The sequence below is a fragment of the Protomyctophum parallelum genome, assembly GCF_964188405.1.
Source record: "Protomyctophum parallelum genome assembly, chromosome: 19".
Classification (NCBI taxonomy): domain Eukaryota; kingdom Metazoa; phylum Chordata; class Actinopteri; order Myctophiformes; family Myctophidae; genus Protomyctophum; species Protomyctophum parallelum.
The window spans coordinates 31152519-31171576 of NC_139717.1; the positions used below are offsets into that span (position 1 = coordinate 31152519).

The 19058-nt window shown below is 45.4% G+C and overlaps 2 protein-coding genes across 2 annotated transcripts in view; both read right to left on the reverse strand.

Moving 5' to 3' along the window:
- The window catches only part of srsf5b (serine and arginine rich splicing factor 5b), a 327173-nt gene that overhangs the window by 16261 nt on the left and 291854 nt on the right, over nucleotides 1–19058 (reverse strand). The gene's annotated exons all lie outside the window — the stretch shown is intronic.
- susd6 (sushi domain containing 6) overlaps nucleotides 1–19058 on the reverse strand; it is a 41520-nt gene that overhangs the window by 8564 nt on the left and 13898 nt on the right. Inside the window, exon 2 of the mRNA XM_083790988.1 lies at nucleotides 18805–18982. Coding sequence (XP_083647114.1) covers nucleotides 18805–18940 — 136 coding nt within the window. The 5' untranslated portion in view covers nucleotides 18941–18982. The remainder of the gene's footprint in view (nucleotides 1–18804; nucleotides 18983–19058) is intronic.

The window sequence follows — 19058 nt, forward strand, 5'->3', positions numbered from 1 at the left end:
TAGTCCTTTTCATTGTGAACAAGTAGCCTAAGCAGAGTACAGTACTGTACCCTACCTGGCAGGTAAAAACAAGATTAGCATTTGAATGCCTGATCTGCATGTGTACAAGGGGACAGGCAACGTGGCCCACCCTCCCCCGGACAAAATAAGTGTTAACGTGCGTTCAGACTTGGATGGTTAGAGCTGCGCGATTACATACGAAGTCAATGCAAAGACGAGAATTGCACGAACGGGCGCGGCGCGACCTGGCGTGGTACAAACGGGACGAACAGACTAGGCGAATATACTGTAGGCCTACATATTCAGGTCCAATTCATCATGGGGGCTCGAGCCCCGCCGCCCCCACAGAGTCGTCGTCACTGCCAGCAAGGACTGGTGTGACACCAGTGTTTGGAACAGATGTTCAGTGTGGCCACACTGGAAACCATTGCAAGGTTACAGCAAAGGTCTTTAACTCTCTCACTCACTCACGCACGCACACACACACGCAGGTGTGTGGCCACACTGGAAACCATTACAAGCAACACAAGTGTGTGTGTGACTGCAAAGGTCACACACACACTCTCTTCGGTGCAGCATAACAGGCGAACATTCTGCAAAAATAGGCAAGAGGCACATTGTGAGCTTGGACATTGGCCTTTTTGGCAACAACGTTTGTTGTAGAGGGGAAAGGAGGGGGGCCAAGTGCACAGTCGCCTGGGGGACCAACAAAGTATATAGGGTTTAAGTGGTTAATGCACTTGGACACACACTCGCACGTGCGCCATTTCTGGCCATGAATGACATCTGACACCATGACCCAAGTGGCCTTCATTTAAGATGCTTCAGGCCATAATCACCATGACCCCATCCCCCCCACCCCCACCCCCTGGTGATAATGGACATGCTGATGAATTGATGCCTCCGGCTGCAAGGTAGCAGAGGGACAAACAGGCCTCGGGGACAGTTTAGAACAGGAAGGGGACAATAGCCTTTAGCTGTGGGCCTTTCCATTGATGTATTGTGGTTAATAGAACTGTATAGGTGACAGATGGGTGCTAATGGAAACCGCTGCGCTATCGTGGAGCTTTCTCACTCAACCGATGGGGTTGCCATGGGGATAAATGCACACCATGTGCACATACGAGAAAGGCATGCATATGCACCACTCTGATGGAGGGGTGAGTATACATGGTGAAATTCTCAGTGGTCCATTTGGTTACATGTGTACACTCTCAGAGTTATATTAACGCAGGATTTGAATGGTCTTTCCTATAAAAATCCTTAGTATAATATAATAAGCCGATCTGTACACACACACACACACATGCACACATGCTTGCACGCATGCATGGCTACACATCCAAGAAGACCTTCACAACTCAAAATCCATGACAACCTCACAGCAAGAACGGCAGAGACGGAGCGTAACATTGATAGCGTGATGTCAGAGAAAAGACTGCAGTGGGAAAGTTGCGAGCAGCGCAGAATTTCGACATCAAACCACTTCCCTGTGTGGGATGACACTTCCATGGGGAAATGGCAGTAATGGAAGTAAGAGTCTGGGTAGACACTAATGATGATCGAGGCCATGAGGCACAAATTCAACATCTGTTCAGCTCAGCAAAAAAATGAAATGAAATGTAAAAAACACACTTGTGAAAAGGTACCACAAGTCGACTAAGAGTGAGAGGTGGTGTGTCAGAGAGGATGAGCAATCCATATCATATCTGCCAACAGTGAGTTGGCAATCTTTTGGGGACGATCTGTCCTTTTAAATGTCAACAGGAGAGGTGGCAACCCTCCAGTGATTTCACAGAAAAGTAAAACAGACTGAGGATAAATGGGGGTGTTGTTACTTGGCAACTGTGGAAATCCCCAAAAAAATGAATAAAAGAAAGACAATTGAGATCAACTCACAGATTGAGTTCACTTTTGCTTGTATGGAATTTATGAGACCATTCATATTCTAACAACACTGCTAGTTTGACCACTCCAAGTACAAATACTCTTTCATCTTAAAATAATAATAACCGAAAATTCAGGTGCATGGCATGGTTTCATAGAAGACATGGCTTCTATGGAATCCAAATGACTGAAATTAGTCATGGCGACTGAGAACTTTAATCAATGTGTGTGTGTGTGTGTGTGTGTGTGTGTGTGTGTGTGTGTGTGTGTGTGTGTGTGTGTGTGTGTGTGTGTGCAAAGGGGATTTTTACAACTGTTATCTTAGTCTTATCCAATCTTTAACACCTAATGAAGAGTGTGAATGAGAACTAAAAGTGTATAACCAAAGTTGTGTGTGTGTGTGTGTGTGTGTGTGTGTGTGTGTGTGTGTGTGTGTGTGTGTGTGTGTGTGTGTGTGTGTGTGTGTTGCACATGACGTGTCTTAAGAAACAAAGAGATTTAAAAAACCACAAATGCACAGAGGGAAAGCAGCAGCAGTGAGAGTGTGTGATAGAGACAGAATGAGAGACAGACAGGGAGAGAAGAGAAACGGCAAACAAAGAGGACAGAGAGAGAGAGAGAGAGAGAGAGAGAGAGAGAGAGAGAGAGAGAGAGAGAGAGAGAGAGAGAGAGAGAGAGAGAGAGAGAGTAGGTAAAAGACGGCCTGGCACAGCCCTGTGGCCCTGAGCGAAGGGAAGCAGCATGCTGTGGCAGGCCCACCGATAGATCAGAAGTGAGGGAAACACTCGGTACAATAACAATGGTGGGAGAAGGCGGCAGCCAGCCACAGCACATACCACACTGGGGGGAGGGAGGGAAGAGTACAGTTAACTCAAGAGTGTGTACAAATGGCCCAGGCCGTAGCGTAACGGTCTGGGCACCGGACTGGTGATCCAGTCGCGGTGTGCCGCGGGTTCGACTCCCGGACCCGACACGGCCTTTACTGCATGTCATCCCCCCATCTCTCTCCCGTTTCCTGTCAGCCTACTGTCTGTCCCTTCAAAAATCAATAAAAAGGCGTAAGCCGCAAAAAAATATCTTAAAAAAAAAAGAAAAAGAGTGTGTACAAATGTAACCACATGGACCCACACGGGTACATTTGTACACACTCCCGATTTACAAATGGATTTAAATAAACACTGAGAGGATTGTAATGTACTGTCTATCTATGTGTTATGCTTATGCAAATAAGAGGGTGCACTTTTATTATTGGAGCACTAATCTACATGTGGATTGGTGTGCAGTGGAGTTGGCACATGCCTGTGCCTGTGTCGAGTATGAGGCCTGGAATGAGTCACTGTTCAACACAAGCTGAAAACTCACTGATTCCTCTGATGATTAATAAGACCAAAAACTGAGGGTGGAGAAGGAATTGCTAAGTACAAAAAAACAGTTATGTGCGTGGGAAAACAATCAGAACAGATGACATGTCAAGACTGCTCTTGTGTCAGTTAGTGAGGTGAACTGGAAGATAAATCCTTTAATTGCCATAGGTTTGTTCTGTTTGGTTGTGTCTGTTTCTATCTTGTTTTGTAGGATTGTATGTGTGAAGTTATTAAGTATTTTTTGTAGTGTGTGCAGTATTTGAAGTTACAGCAACAATTGCCCGTTTTCAAGCACACACGCAGTGGTATCATGCTCATAGAACACAGTACCACGGTGTGGTACCAATCTCTTTTTCAATTGACACGTCGGAACCAGTAGTATAATAACCACAGTATAATGGTGCTAGTTAAGGCTGGTAGAGTGTGTTGTTATTGTTGTTTTATGGTCGTTTGAATGAATGAATTTGTCACCAGCTGTCTACTTGTGTGTGTTTGCGTGTGTAAAACTCTCATACTAGGCTATTAGCTATGCGGGCGTGCGCGTTCGTGCGTGCACGTGCCGCCATTAAAATGCCGTGGTAGCGAACAAATAATCACCATTACACCACTGCACACACGGCAAAGAAAAGCTAAAACGCTAGTATGCATTAGTACTTTGCTCCGCAGCACGGTGCAAAGCCAACTGATACTGAAAAAGAAAAGAAAAGAACAAACAAAAAAGAAGCAGGCACTTTCGGTGGGAGGATTGGACTGGGAGTACAGTGGCTCATTCTGACAGCCACTGCGTTGGGACTTCTCCAGGGGACACTGGAGGCCACGTGGGGGGGCATGGGGGTGTCAAAATCCCCTCTCCTTATATAGCGCCTTGGATAAAGGCGCTATATAAATGCACCATTTACCATTTACCATTTTATGTATTTCTGTGTGCGTGTGTGTGTGTGTGTGTGGGGGGGGGGGGGTTGGGTTCAAGGGCCTTCACCCTCTCAGCCCGAGCAAATTAAAGTTCTAATTATCCTTCATTACATGCTGGAGCAGATCACATTATTTTGCACAGATGAATTCTGGAGCCAGCTGTTTGGTCCCACTTCAAGGATGACAGCAATGGGGGGGGGGGGAGGTTGGGTGTTTGTGTGCGTGTGCGTGTTTGTGTGGCAGTGGGAGGATTAGGCTAAAGACCAAGAGGAGGATGATACCCTTTCTGGCCTAGTAAATATGTTTTTGTTCCTTTCGTTGGTCAATCCCCGACCCCTCTGTTGTTGTTGTTGTTTTTGTACATGGGGACAGAGGGTGTTTTTGTGTCACACTGCTCTATCTCTTGTGCTAATCCAGTACCTTTTCTTTTTTTCAGCCAAGCTGTCAGTATTAGAGAGCAATATATACAGTACACTGAGTACAGTACAATGAGCATTGATTCTAAACCCTTTTCATTTCAAGGACCCCCAGTTTGATATGAAGTAGGCCACAGACCCCCATTTAGATTTGTATACGCTTTGTTTTTATCCCGGGGACAGTAACGGTCCATTTCGTTCCTGATTATCAATCATTTAGCTGCTGGGGATCACCAGGAACCCCACGATGACATCCACCGCTTGGTGCTCCATCCAAACTCCTAATCATCAAGCATTTGTATTTGCACCTGGAGAAGCCAGAGGCGCCACACAACACCAGGAATGGAACCCAGGCTTCTGCAGTGATCAGCAAGTGTTTCAACACCGTTGACACCACCAACATAAGGGCATATTTTAAGAAAATAACTTGCGTAATCGGTCCATCGCATCACGGATAGGGAAACTGCGAACGCACACAAATCACAGACACAATGCAGAGGCGTAAATGGCACTTTAGCTTACGTCACAGTCTATGACTTGGCCAACCGAACCACGCACAAAGTGTGCTTTTCTCATTTGTTTATATTATATATATAATCACTCTCCAACTAAAAGCAAAAAAGATCTGTGTTAGAAGTCATGTCCCAAGTTATTACTGCAGCTGCAATCTTTCTGAAATCCCAATATGACACACCTAGTTTCTGTGCACATGCTTTGCGGTTAACTCATGTTTTTTCGTTCACACGCACGCCGTATAATAGTTCAGAGCGCTTGACACTATACTGTGTTAAAGTCAGAAAGTGACATAAATGTGATACTGTGAGGTAGGTGTGTGTGTGTGTGTGTGTGTGTGAGAGAGAGACACGGACAGTTCACAGGGGGCCGCGCCGTCTGCAAGAGTGATACTAGTCATCTAATGTTCCACCGTGTGTGTGAGTGTGTCAAGCCGCCAACACCAAGAAACACGAGATGTTGGCCAGCTATGCACGCCATCGCTGACAACCAATACAGCTTCACTCTGCTCACATAACGGACGGTTGTGGGGGCCCTACACAGTAAACTACTCTGTCAATTTAACTTAAGAGCATATATACAAATGGAACCAAATGGATCCGTAAGGGTCCATTTGTAAATTCTCTGGGTAACAAACAATATACTGAAAATTAACACAGAGGAATGTACCATGTACTGAGTCATATGTCTCTGAAAGGTTTGTTCTAGGAGAGACAGAGAAAGAGAGGAGGACAGAGGAGACCATTGCCTTCTTTAAAAAGCGTGAGGGTTATTTTCCAGACACTCTGTTCCATCTCTTGGACCTCTGGGGGAAGGCGGAGGTCCCACTCCCTGACTAAGGCGAGGAGGAGGGGGCAGGGGTTGGGGAGGCGGCGCAAGGGAGGTGCCGGCACGTTTATACAAAAGCCACATGCCTGAGCAGCACACGCAGAACAGTCAGTGCTCTGCACAATATGCAAATGTGCTGTCTGTGTACATCATGCAACCTCCCACCCCGTAGAAGGATGGTACACACGTCAGACGTCACACATTTTGATGTGTGTGTGTGTGTGGTGGAGGGGATTCTGAAAGTCAGGGTTGGGTATAGATGTAGCCTCACCTACACAGTGTACTTTACAGTGTTGTAAAGGACTATATGGCGTGATGCATGTGCACACCCCCGCACACAAAAACACAAAATGCTCTGCTCATCTCTACCCTATAATGTGGTATAGTATGCAGTGGTATAGTATGCTAGGGGCTCACCGACAACAAGCATCAGAGCGTCCGGGGGCATGTCAGATGTACAACAACAGGACGTGGTGTGCATCACCCACGGAAAAAAGGAAAAAAGGAAAAAAGAATAACAGTACATGCGTTCTTTCCCAGAACCCCTGTCTGAACGAGGTAGTTCCCTGGAACTGGAACTCTCCCGTGTGTCAGCATCGCACACAGCCTTCTTGCAGCTGCACAATTCACCTCCCACCTCTCTTCCACGCATGCACACACACACACACACACACACACACATAGTATGCTTGAAGGAAGTCTCTCTGACAAAAACTGTCAGAAACACCCGTCCTCCCCGCCTCATTTAACTGGAGGACACGTGTGGTGTTATTACAACTATTGTTTCACCTCAGTGGGTGTGAGTGACTGGGGGGGTGGTGGTGGTGGGGGGGGGGGGGAAGATTTAAGCAGCGTGCCTCTGAATGGAAGAACACAAAACTTTGCATCTGAAGGGTAAATAATGCATGAGCTGACCAACCCCCCTTCGTCTTCTCGCGCACGCCCCCCCATCTCTAGGAGCAGATGGGTATAGGCAGGCAGGGGGGCAGGCAGGAGGAATCCCCCTCTCTCTCTCTTTTCTCTTTTAACACCCCCCACTCACACTCCCGAGGACAGCTGGGAGGCAGACATTCCTTCTTCTCAGCTTTCAGGGACAAAACAAAGAGACAACGCTCTGTGGGACCCCTCCCACACACGTGCATGTGCTCACACACACACACACACACACCACACACACACACACACACACACACACACACACACACACACACACACACACACACACACACACACACACACACACACACACACACACACACACACACACACACACACACACACGGCGATCGTGTTCTCCAGGCAGCCCATGCCTGTTCGTGAAATAGAAGTAGACGAGTGCCATCGCCGGGGACATTGCTCCCTTGTCGGAAGGTGAAAGGTGGTCACTAAAGCAAATCCCAGATCCGAGGCTGCTTGCCAGAGCCAGTGACACAGAGGTGCTGACCGCAGTACCGCAGCCGTATAGTAGACTCAACAACGGCAGGTCACGTCCTTCTAAGGGTATCAGTGGCAAATATGATTAGGAATCGATGTTGTCGTGTAAGCTGGCACTGCGAAGGATGTCTGCTGACCAAAAGGCTGATAGGCAGGAATATGTGGGCAGAGTTAGGGCATGTGGATATGACTTCAAAATTCAAATCAATATCATGGTCATTTCAAACTTTGCCTCGATTACAGTGAACTATTTTTTAAGTGAAAATAACTGATCTACAAGCTCACAAAGCGTCCCGGTGAGATGAGTAGTGATTTGAACTCTGCAATTATTTGCTATTTATGTGCGCCACCATTGTCCGACACAGTAGGATAGCCTAATACAGGGTTAATAAGACTACATTCTATAAAATTATGGATATGGATTCGTTGAGAAATAGAAGAAAGAAAAATAAACTGCTTCTCAATTTTGCGATTAACACACAAGAGCAGGATTAAGATGGTTATTGGTTGTAAATATCGGTTTCAATATATTTTCAGATTGTAGTAGATGAGGGTGCAGTCATCTAGAACTTCACCTACTGGAAGTTTGCCCTTTTGATTAAAGTTTCTTCTTTTTATAATCTATTAACTGTGGCACCCTTACAGTCAGCATGATATTTTAGGTATGCAGTCACACTGCTGAAAGCAGAATATTGGTAATTCATGAATTAGTAAATAGTAAGGCCTGGGATTAGTTCACTGGCTATGAAGCTATAATCCCAAACCCTGTGGATTGGAATGCCTCTTTTTACAGTAGAGCCTCAATATAGCAGTTGTTACGATCACAGTAGGACTGGACTTTGACAGAGCAACTGCTTTGGCAAGTCACCGGCACCGGTTGAGCATTATGCTTTCAAGCATTTTCTGGATATGTTGTCTAACATTTTATTAATAATTCTAACATGCAGCGTGTAATCTTTTCTGATACAACTGCATTATCTACAGCAGTAGTTTTCGACCTCTAATCCTCTAAAGAGGTTGATCTCCAGGCAGACACCAAGAGGCTGGGATGCACCTGGTCGCAGATAGAGAAGAATGCCATTGACGGAGAACTCTGGAGGTCCCATGTGGACGGCCTATACCACAGTAGGGGTGTCAGAACTCTGGACTCAGGTCCCATGTGGACGGCCTATACCCCAGTAGGGGTGTCAGAACTCTGGAGGTCCCATGTGGACGGCCTATACCCCAGTAGGGGTGTCAGAACTCTGGAGGTCCCATGTGGACGGCCTATACCCCAGTAGGGGTGTCAGAACTCTGGACTCAGGTCCCATGTGGACGGCCTATACCCAAGTAGGGGTGTCAGAACTCTGGACTCAGGTCCCATGTGGACGGCCTATACCCAAGTAGGGGTGTCAGAACTCTGGATTATACGTTTACCCACTGCTAACCATCCTAGCTAGTAAGTGTGTTTGTGTAAACGCAGCAAGATGAGGGGCTGGGGGAGCAAGATGTTCACTTCAATGGCAGCTTCAACGTTGGATAACCTTACTGGGGACGTGCTATTACCACATGGCCTATCTAGCCACTAGGCTCTCTCTCTCTCTCTCTAGCAGGCAACAGTACAGCACTATCTCTCTTTCTGGCACAACAGCGCCCCTACTGGTACTAATAGCCATACTCGTGCTCATTAACACATAGGCGGACACAGACATGGCTCAGGGGCAACCGCGCCTTTGCTGTCGCAGCCCCCACTGTGGAACAGCATTCCCCTCGCTGTTAGGTCTGTGTCCTCCGTTGAGTCTTTTAAATCACAACTTTAAACCTTTTTATATTCACAAGCCTTTGCATCACCGACATGATCTTGCACCTTTCCTTTTAGATGACTTTGTCCTATTTGCCTGTTGTTCTATTATTGACGTCTTCTGCACTGAATTGTACTGTATTGTATTGTATTTTATTGTATTGTACTGCACTATATTCTGCCTTGTGAAGCAATTTGGTACAATGAGTTGTTTTTAAATGTGCTATATAAAATAAATACATTTGATTTGATTTGATTAGCACAAGTAAAAATCAGGTGAATTATTTTTACTTTTATTATTTATAACACTTTCTCCCTCATATGATTGGACAATATACAGTCAGTGATATCACAATATGTATTATATTGCCTATAGATAACCACACTCCCCAGGAATGCGTCTTCAATGCCCGTGTGGAAATTCAGATCAATTGCTCCAGCCACTGAGGAGAAGAGGGCAATCTCGTTATGATTATTAGTTAGACATACCCAGTCTTACTTAGTATATGTGGATGCATGTATATAGGCCGAATATAATTATTATAATTTGGTTAATAATTTTTATATTCATTCGGTGACCGTGTGTGCATGCATGTTCGAGTGTGTGTGGAGGGAATAATCACAGCATAAAGGTAATAGAGCATGCACCTCCACTCTAGCCCAGGTGCTGGACAAAAAGCAGTACGAGAGGAAAAAATAGAGTCCGCAACACCGGTATGAAAACTCAGCTCCACTGGTTTATTTGATTCAACGTTTCGATCACTAGGATCTTCTTCAGGGAATGGGTGTGCACCTTTATCTTTATCTATTCCTGAAGAAGATCCTAGTGATCAAAACGTTGAATCAAATAAACCAGTGGAGCTGAGTTTTCATACCGGTGTTGCGGACTCTAAATAATCACAGTATACCCTCTGAGAAAAAGATAAATCACACTTGTGTGAACTGTGAAGTGAGCGGTGCCTATTAAATGCTTTTATCATGATGATGATGCATGATGATGATGTACTATTGGCCCACATGATGTCACAGGGGGGCGAATAGACACACAAAGCCACATGTTGGTGCGGTTGTCATCCTCCACTGTCCAACTGGTGTTGGAGATGGTTGAACATGTAGCTGCAGCAAAGCAGTTGTTCATATGGATTTGGTCTCAGCTTTCTGGTCTTGCATAACCAGGCAGGACATTTTATAAGGAACAGGATTTGATGTATGGAACCTGCTATACACATATATAGTTAATGACTATGTTGTTAATAGACATTAGCACATTGTGTATTGTAAGGCCCAATTTCACCTACATGGCAGATCATGGGACTAGGGATGCATGTTGGCGAAGTAGTTACAGTATGTATGTGGTCAGTGGTCCAAGAAAACAATTTTAATAATGCATAATACTAATTACAGAGTGATGTGGTACATCATCTGAAATCAAATCTTGCAGTGACATAGCCAACAGACTATAGGCTACTGAGGAAGTGCAGCAGAGATGTAATCAACAGCACAGCAGGCCAGTGCCCCTGGTCAGGGAAACAGTGAGGATAAGCACTTGTGGAGGAAGGGCATTAGGCAAACACCAAGGGCTCTATTTTCGTCCATGCTAAACCCCTTATCCCTAAACTACTTTGCCTTTTTTATTTTTTTTACTATTTTGAAAATATTTTTAGTTCAGTTAAAAATAGTTAAAATAACCAATCTACAAGCTCACAACATGTTGATGTCGATCGGCTAGTTGAACTATTCAAAAATGTTTTTCAAAATAGTAAAAGAAAAAAAAAGTGGTTTAGGGATAAGGGGTTTAGCATGGACGAAAATAGAGGCCAAAATGTTCTTTAGGAATCAGTGGGGTGACCATATAATTAGTATCGTCACCGTCGGGCAGAAAATAGCCGGTCCACAAGCTCACACTTGTGAGCTTTCGCGGCACGTTGTGAGCTTGTGAATCATTTGAGGCAAGCCTCTCAAAAGAAATGCTATTCATTTGGCATAGAAATGTTTCCTTGCATTAGAATAGGACCTTGTACCGGTCAGTGCTCGGCCCTAACATTGAGGTTAAAATGAACAAGCAAGCATTGAAGACTACTTAGAAATCAGCAGGGCTTCTGGTCCTTACCTTACATACCGGAAGACATTTTCACAGAGAATAAAACCAAATGTATAGTTTCATGTGAAATATTAACACATTTTCGGAATTGTTTATTCATCACACTCAAGGACGTATGCGGACTAGACTAGGAGTGACACACTCCTGAGTCCTGTTGCAGCAAAAGCCCTCACTCCTCAGTCAATTGACAACAAACATGAGACAGCAGGACAGAACACGTGTGTGTGCAGCAGCCCAGCCCTTCGTCTTTGGCTCACTGTCAGCTGCCAGGGCAAGGAGTTCTTACGGTCTGTGCTGAGTTCAATTGGCCGTCGCTTTGCTGTGAGCGAGCGTTATTGAGCACTAGTATGGGTAACGTCATTAGAGGGCATTGATGATGTAGGTTATTGAATTTATGATCAACCTTCATCGAGTCCCCAGCACCTGTACTGTGGTGTGTGGTATGCGTTAACTTATCATTCTCATTTGAACTGGATGGCACCGTTAAACTCACGTTGCGAATCGCGAATAAAACAAAACAAAATAACATGCACAAGAAGAGGATGAGGAGAGATAATTTGACAGACAGAGAAGAAGGCAGAGAGGCAGAAACAGAGAAACTAAACTAAAGTTAAAGAAAGAGAGATTGAAGACTTGGGGGGATATATTTAGCAGCTCACACGTTTCAATGGGAAGCCTTTAACGCAGTGGTTCTCAAAGTGGGGTCCAGGGACCGCCAGGGGTCCTTGGAGTTAATTTGCGTGTAAATGTAACCAATCTGATCCATTACATTTGCACACTCTCAGGACTCTGAAGTCACAAATGAATAAATGAACACTGAGCAATACAAACATTGCATACTGTATCTGTACTGTATGTGAAAACCATAACACGTGTTTCTTGGTTACTAGGTTTTGACCCAAAGTCCATCTGCGTCGTCAGGGAAAATTCTGCCAGGAAGTTAGAATACAGGTTTGTTATTAAGTGCAGCGTCGTGAAAAACGCCCTTTTACACTAGCATCACTCTGGCCATGTCATAAAAGACTATTTACAAGCAATAACCAACTAATCTTGCTAATGTAGGTCACTCGAATAATCGAGAAGCAGGTGGGTTTTTTGTTATATTATTTCTTATACAGAATTGAAAATTGTTTAGTCTGATTAACCACTTAACTATGCATTATTATTCATTCATTGTACAATCAATGGTGCGTAAAACAAGACAATCCAAAAGCTCACAGTGCGTCACAAGCTTGTAGATTTTCTATTTTCACTGTGTTTGAAACTAAAACAATCGTTCAGGCAGGAGTTTCAAAATAATAATAATTGGAATTCATGTCGCCCAGCCCTAGTGGCTCCTACACCCTGCTCTGGCCCTTATTAACCTTTACCACACAGCAGCATCTGTCAGCCGTGGCAAGTCTGGACTAGTGTTAGTCCGACGTACCAATAATCCGACATGACTAACCCCTAATCGTAACCTAACCCTAGCTGCAAACGGAAGCCACGGGTGAGTCTTAACCTGCCACGTATTTCGGACTAACGCATGCCCCCCCAGTCTGGATACACTATAATACATAGATTATTATGATGTGAATGCCACACGCAATACACCAAACATTATGATCCACTACAAAGAGTTCATTATCCCGTACAAAGACTAGAAACAAACCGGGAGGTGACATATAAACACACCACATTGACCAGTCTACACAGCAGAGTTTCCAACACCTGTGTGTGGACAATGAGATAATTTTATTGGATAAATGGTAAATGTTGCATTTATATGTGCCCATTTACACACACATTCACACGCCGATGACGGAAGAAGCCACGCAAGGCACCAACTTGTCTTGCTCAAGGACACTTTGACAAGCAGCCAGGAGGAACTGTGGATCGTACCGGGAACCTTGTGATTCCCAAGCGGCCACTCTACCTCCCGAGCCACTGCTGCAACCATTAAGCAGGAAGTAAGATGTTGCACCAGCTCAGTGGCCTTGTGGTTAGAGTGTCCGCCCTGAGACTGGGAGGTCGGGGTTCAATACCTGGCCGGGTCATACCCAGTGCCTCCCTGCTTGACACTCAGCATCAAGGGTTGGATTGGGGGTAAGTCCCTGCGACATACTAGCGTCATGTCCAGGGGGTGTACTTGTACATCAAGCTGCCTCACGCTACAGAAACAGGAGATAGGCATATGGGCCTCATGGCTCGGCAAGGCTACTTACTACTTACTTAAGATGTTGCACTGTGCATCTTCAAGTGCAACTTGGACATGATGCATGCACTTGAAGACCAGATTACTTTCACACCGCTGCGATGAGCTGTGTAGCTCAGCTGTAGACAAGTGAATGGTCGGTGAATGTAGTGATGCGTAGGCTAGGTCCTTGAATGCCCACCCCCCACCATCTGGGATCTAGAAAAAGCAAGACTGGCGATGTCTGTCCTTCTCTGCACTGCGGCATCTCATTTGTTTTCCCTGTGGAGTGTCTCTTTTGTGTAGCCGGCCGTTTGTAAAGTTTCCACTGTGGGACTTGATTGGTTGAGAGAGCCATTAAATGACAAGGCGGGCGGGCGGGTGTCATAGAGAGAGAGAGAGAGAGAGCGGTGCTTGTCCCTCTGCACTGATAAACACACAGGTAATTGAAGTGGAGGAAGACATATTGCTCATGCTATCGGGCTGCTTCTAATGGCCTCTTGACTCACCTGGCTAATGGCTGCCAGCGCAGAGGGGAGAGAGAATGATAGATAAAGAGTGTGAGAGAGAAAAAAAGAAAGGTAGGAAAAGAAAACAAGGGCATTACGGAAAAGGAGGCTGTGCAGTGTGCTCAGTAGACATGTGCACAGAGGTGCACGCACAGAGGTGCACGCACACATGCGCGCAGAGACCGTGGTTCCAGCAATCCTAATTGCAGACTGGTGATCTCTTGTGGAGAGGCAGCTCTCTGTGGTTTGGCCCAATGGTATCCAACACCCTCCTAAAAGCCCTCTTTGTTCTCACGTTTAAAAAAAAAGAAAGAAATAAAGAAATTAGCCAGCAGCCAGTATATTGCTTTACTGCTTTACTAACAGGTCTTCAGGGGACCATTTGGAACAGTTAACTGAACATTACCAATTGCACCCCCTACCCTTCCCTTTCATTTGCTTGCAAACCCAACCTAGCTAGCAAGCTTTCTGTGAGGGCTGGGAGGACCCAAGAATGAGAAGGCAGGACCACAGCAATTATTGTGGCTTTTAGAAGTAATCTAACAATTTTTGCAGTGCTTCAGATAGAGCGACAAAACTTCCAGAGACCATAGCTGTTTAAGGATGCCAGAAGTGGGGCGCATGGCTCGTTTTGACATTTTCCTCTGTGGTCAGAGCAGTGACGTTATGCTAGCCACTAAAGCCTAGTCTGTTATTAACCAGAGAAAAGGGAGTTGTCAAAGCCTTTTTCTTTCGCAACTCGACTTTTGAGACACCCCTTTCCAGTCAGTCGTCATACACATCAAGACGAGTATTGCCAATACAAACAGAGGCTGATCGGTTTTTGCAACAGCCATTGACGAGTTCTTTGGGCACAGGGAAAATATTATTCAGTCAACCTCAGACTGGATAACAATCGATTGGCCAACGAAAAACAAACATGACTCAGAGGGGAAACAGGAAGGCAGCACTCAGTTTTAAGCTCCCTCTCTTGCTCTCATTCTTTGCTACCTCTCTTTTTGTCTGTACACAGTAACTTCACATTCTCTAGTCTTCAGGGCCAGAGGCAAGCCATTTCCCGTTCTCACACAAGCACATACATAAACGTCAGCCCCACACAGAGCACACAGCAGGCCTGTGCGTGAGAGACTTCTGGCTCTCAATGGCATTTTCCTGTACAGCGTTCTTCAACTTCACAAGGCCGCTGAATTCAGAGAGCCATTGTTTGTCTATTTGACGGCACCTACATAGATCAAAGTCCAATGCGGCTTGCCTAATGTCTTATAACACTGTTGCAATGGAGTATCTTGTCGAGAACGAATTCTGACTCACTGTCTATGACCATATCCTCTGTAACATAATGGCGAAACTGAAACCACAAAAAAGGAACTACTTCTGTGCCTGGTGGTAGGTCAACCACTAGCTCCTTGTGAGTTACAAGTACCTCGGTTCACTTCTGTCTGCCGATAGACCGAGAGACACAGAGACAGACATACATGATACAAAACGGGTATACGTGACATTCAGTCAAGTCAAGTGGGAGCATTTTTTCATTCAGTGACACTATAGCATAGGCCATAGGGGACGAAACTCCTCACAAAACAATGGACGTAATTCCGTTACATCATGGGATGACATGATACAAGCCAGCGGTGAAAACAACACCCTGCCCCCCTCAAGGCCACCTGAGTGAAGCCACCCATCGTTTTCCAGGCAGGACAGCAGCTGGCCCTTGCGTTCTGCTGCTGAGCAACACAAAACAAATGCCAAGTCTGTTCGTTTTTACTGGCACCCAGATGGGAATGCAGAGGAGGATTTGTTTAGCTTTGCTGCTGCTTCTCATGCTTTTGGAGGCCTGTGTTATTATGGATCAAAGCAAGAAGCGCGTAATTCAAGGGACACTGCAGATGATATCTTTGCCATGCGCTAACCCGGTTTACTGTGTGAACAGCTGAGCACCGGATAGTGAAAAAAGTAATTAACCTTCGCGTACAAATGTAACAATTGTACACTCCCCAAAATGGGCGAAATGTAGCCCATTTGTACACGCTCAGAGGTCAATTATCACAGATTTTACAGTGCATGTCTGGTAACGCTAAAGCTGGCTTTGAAGTGGCATTGCGGTGGGTGGCAGCATCTTACTGCAGCTTGAGCTTATAAACGGTGGAGCCTGTTGGTGTGACCTTTTCACAAAGAATACAAAGCCACCAATACGAGAGTGGTTCAAGTCATCTCCCCCCTGGGGGCCAATTTGGCCAAATGAACCCTGTAGCTCAGCATGCTGGAGTGGAAAGCGTGAAGCCATATACTGTAGCAGTAGGAGTATGACTCACAACCTTCTGTTACCATCACCGCCCCTCTCTCTCCCATGTTCCACACTCTATGCTATAATAAACAATAACATATAAAAAGGTACAATTTCATGTTAATGAATGACACACACACACAAACACACACACACAGTCACACACACACTGAGTTCTATGCTTGCGTATGCCGTCCTTTCTATCTGAATGCAAATCCATAATTTCTCACACAGCAAAATCCTCAGTGTCAATTTAACTCAAACAAATGCAACCCTCATGGGTCCATTTGGTTACATTTCGTACCCTCTCAGTTACAAATGGATAAATTAACACTGAGGATTCTATTGTGCCGTATCCATTCCTATTCATACAGTGTGTGCACCGTTTGTGTCGACCGTGAAAATAAGCCTGTCACATCACACAGCGGTGATGAAATTTCATATTCATGAAAACGTCCGGGGCAATCTTCATTCCCGGTATAGCCTATATGTCAGGGGGATTACCTGCTTGAATTATGTATGGAGGGGGAGAGAAAGAATGGAAATTAAGTGCGACTGGACCAAGGAACCATTAGTGACCCAAGAAGATGATGACAGAATCCTGTGAAATAAGACTCATAATGACCCATCTCAGCAGCAGAGAGATGTGCTCGGCAACGGAAACAAAACAAGACAACACCGATTAAAAAATCAATGAGTTACGAAGGAAGAATCTGGGAATGCTGCGGCCGCCCACCTGGCTGAGTAGCATGGAGATTTAATTAAAAAGGCAGCAGTGCAATCGCACGCATACTGTTGGGCATATAGAGCGTAACATCCTTACAGCCTTTTAACACACATACAGAAACACACCACCTTGTTCCAGCACGCGGAGAATGATAGGTGGGTAAAATACTGTACCTAGCCAAGTAGCCATACTGTATGCTTTGGTGTGTGTGTGTGTGTGCCATACTGTATGCTTTGGTGTGTGTGTGTGTGTGTGTGTGTGTGTGAGAGCGAGAGAGAGAATGTGAGTGTGAAACGTGCTCCTCTGGGCGTTCCATAAATCACGTGAATTACATAAGAGCATCACAGAAGCTACACATTGGGTGCCGTGCCGTTCTTTCTCCCTCTTGAGCTCATTTGCTCTCCTTCTCTCTGTCACTGTCCCTTAGCTCTTTTTCCCTCCCTTCATTCCCATTTATCTCTCTCTCTCCCTCAGACATAATAGGCGTGTACACTTATTTACTTAAGCAATGCTTGATGAAGCATCGAACAAGGAAAATCAGTAGGGTCTGGCTTGAATAGGACACCTACTATATGATTATGAGGCATTATAAGTCATTGTGATGGTATTATACGCATATCATAAGCTGTGTGTAGTCCAGTGTGTACTGAATGAATATTAAATAAATTATCTGTAACAGCGCTTTTACATGCTTCACCACAGGAAACAGGAAAAAATATATATTTCCACTTGACCTAATATAATGTATATTGACCATTGTTTCAAATACCGTCATCATAGTACAAAGTAACTAAACTATATGAACTATTTCAGTGTTTTTGGTTTGGTTGTGGTATTCATAACGTCTTATCGCACAAAGAAATGTACCGAGCATTCTGGTACATGACTCAAGAGTCCCATAATGATGACACATGGTTATACAGTACACATGATGTTTTATAAAGTATTGACATTTTATGATGCAATTATGATTCTTATACTGCAATAGTCATGCATTTCCATCATCTATATATTAGGTTAAGTGTTGCCGGAAAAATCTATTATAGCTGAAATATCCCTAGGGCCACAACATCCCGGCCTGCACGCACACGCACAATCCGCCGCCTTCTTGCTGTGACAAGGACATCTGGCAGCATTCACAAGCTGGATATGTGCGCAGGGAGTGTCTGTGTGTGTTGGGGGGGGGGGGAGTGAGCACGTGTGTATGTGTGTGTGAGTGAATGAGTGTGGGGGAGGAGCCTACCGTCAGATGAGTGACGGGAAAATGAAATGGATAGAAGTGAAGGGGTTCAACCAGGCAGCATATCACCAGGCTATACGTGAAACAACCTCCAAGCACGAGCCTTCACAATTGTGCATCTATTCGAGGCTCCTGCAACGACTGTAAAGTGTGAACCAAATGTCAGGACAAAAAGAAAAAACCCTACTGTGCTGAATTCAATGTGGAGCCCGTCGTGACATGGCGAGATTGGCCGGGTGTGCTAACCCTGCTGGCTAGCTACAAACCTCCGAGGACAGTGAATGTCGCGGCTGATTAAAAACCTTATGACAGTGGTGTGACCGCAGACCGAGCGCCTCTGTTTAACTCAATAAAGAAATGGCAGGAAAAACCGTGACTCATTAGGAGTCCGGACAGAGCGGGGGGCATTGGAACGGCCCTCTGTTCTCGGCCAGCGCTCAGAAGCAAGGAAATTCGACCAGCCCAAGGGTAAAGGAAACTAATTTAATATAACTGACCCGCAAGATGATGGTGGTTGTGGAGGTGTTTGTGTGTGTGTGTGTGTGTGAGGGTAGGTCGATGTGTGGAGAGGAGCTGTGGTAGAGTCGTTTGTGCACAATGGGTTTTGTGTGTGTGTGTGTGTAGGCTAAATCTTACCTGATGTGTGACCATGAGGGAGCAGGGCGAGGATGAGGAAGAGAGCGGAGGCAGCCAGCCTGTGGGCTAGTGAGGAGGAGTGATGGAGAGCGGAGGACGGGGATCTCGTCAGAAACGCTACCATTCCATCGCACATCTTTTCCCCCCCAGGCGACTGGCGAGTGCTCTTCGTCGTAACCTGTCACGAGGGAGGGAGGGTTGGAGCGAGAGAGAAGAGGTGGATTACCATCGGCGTTCAGTAGGGATTACATAAC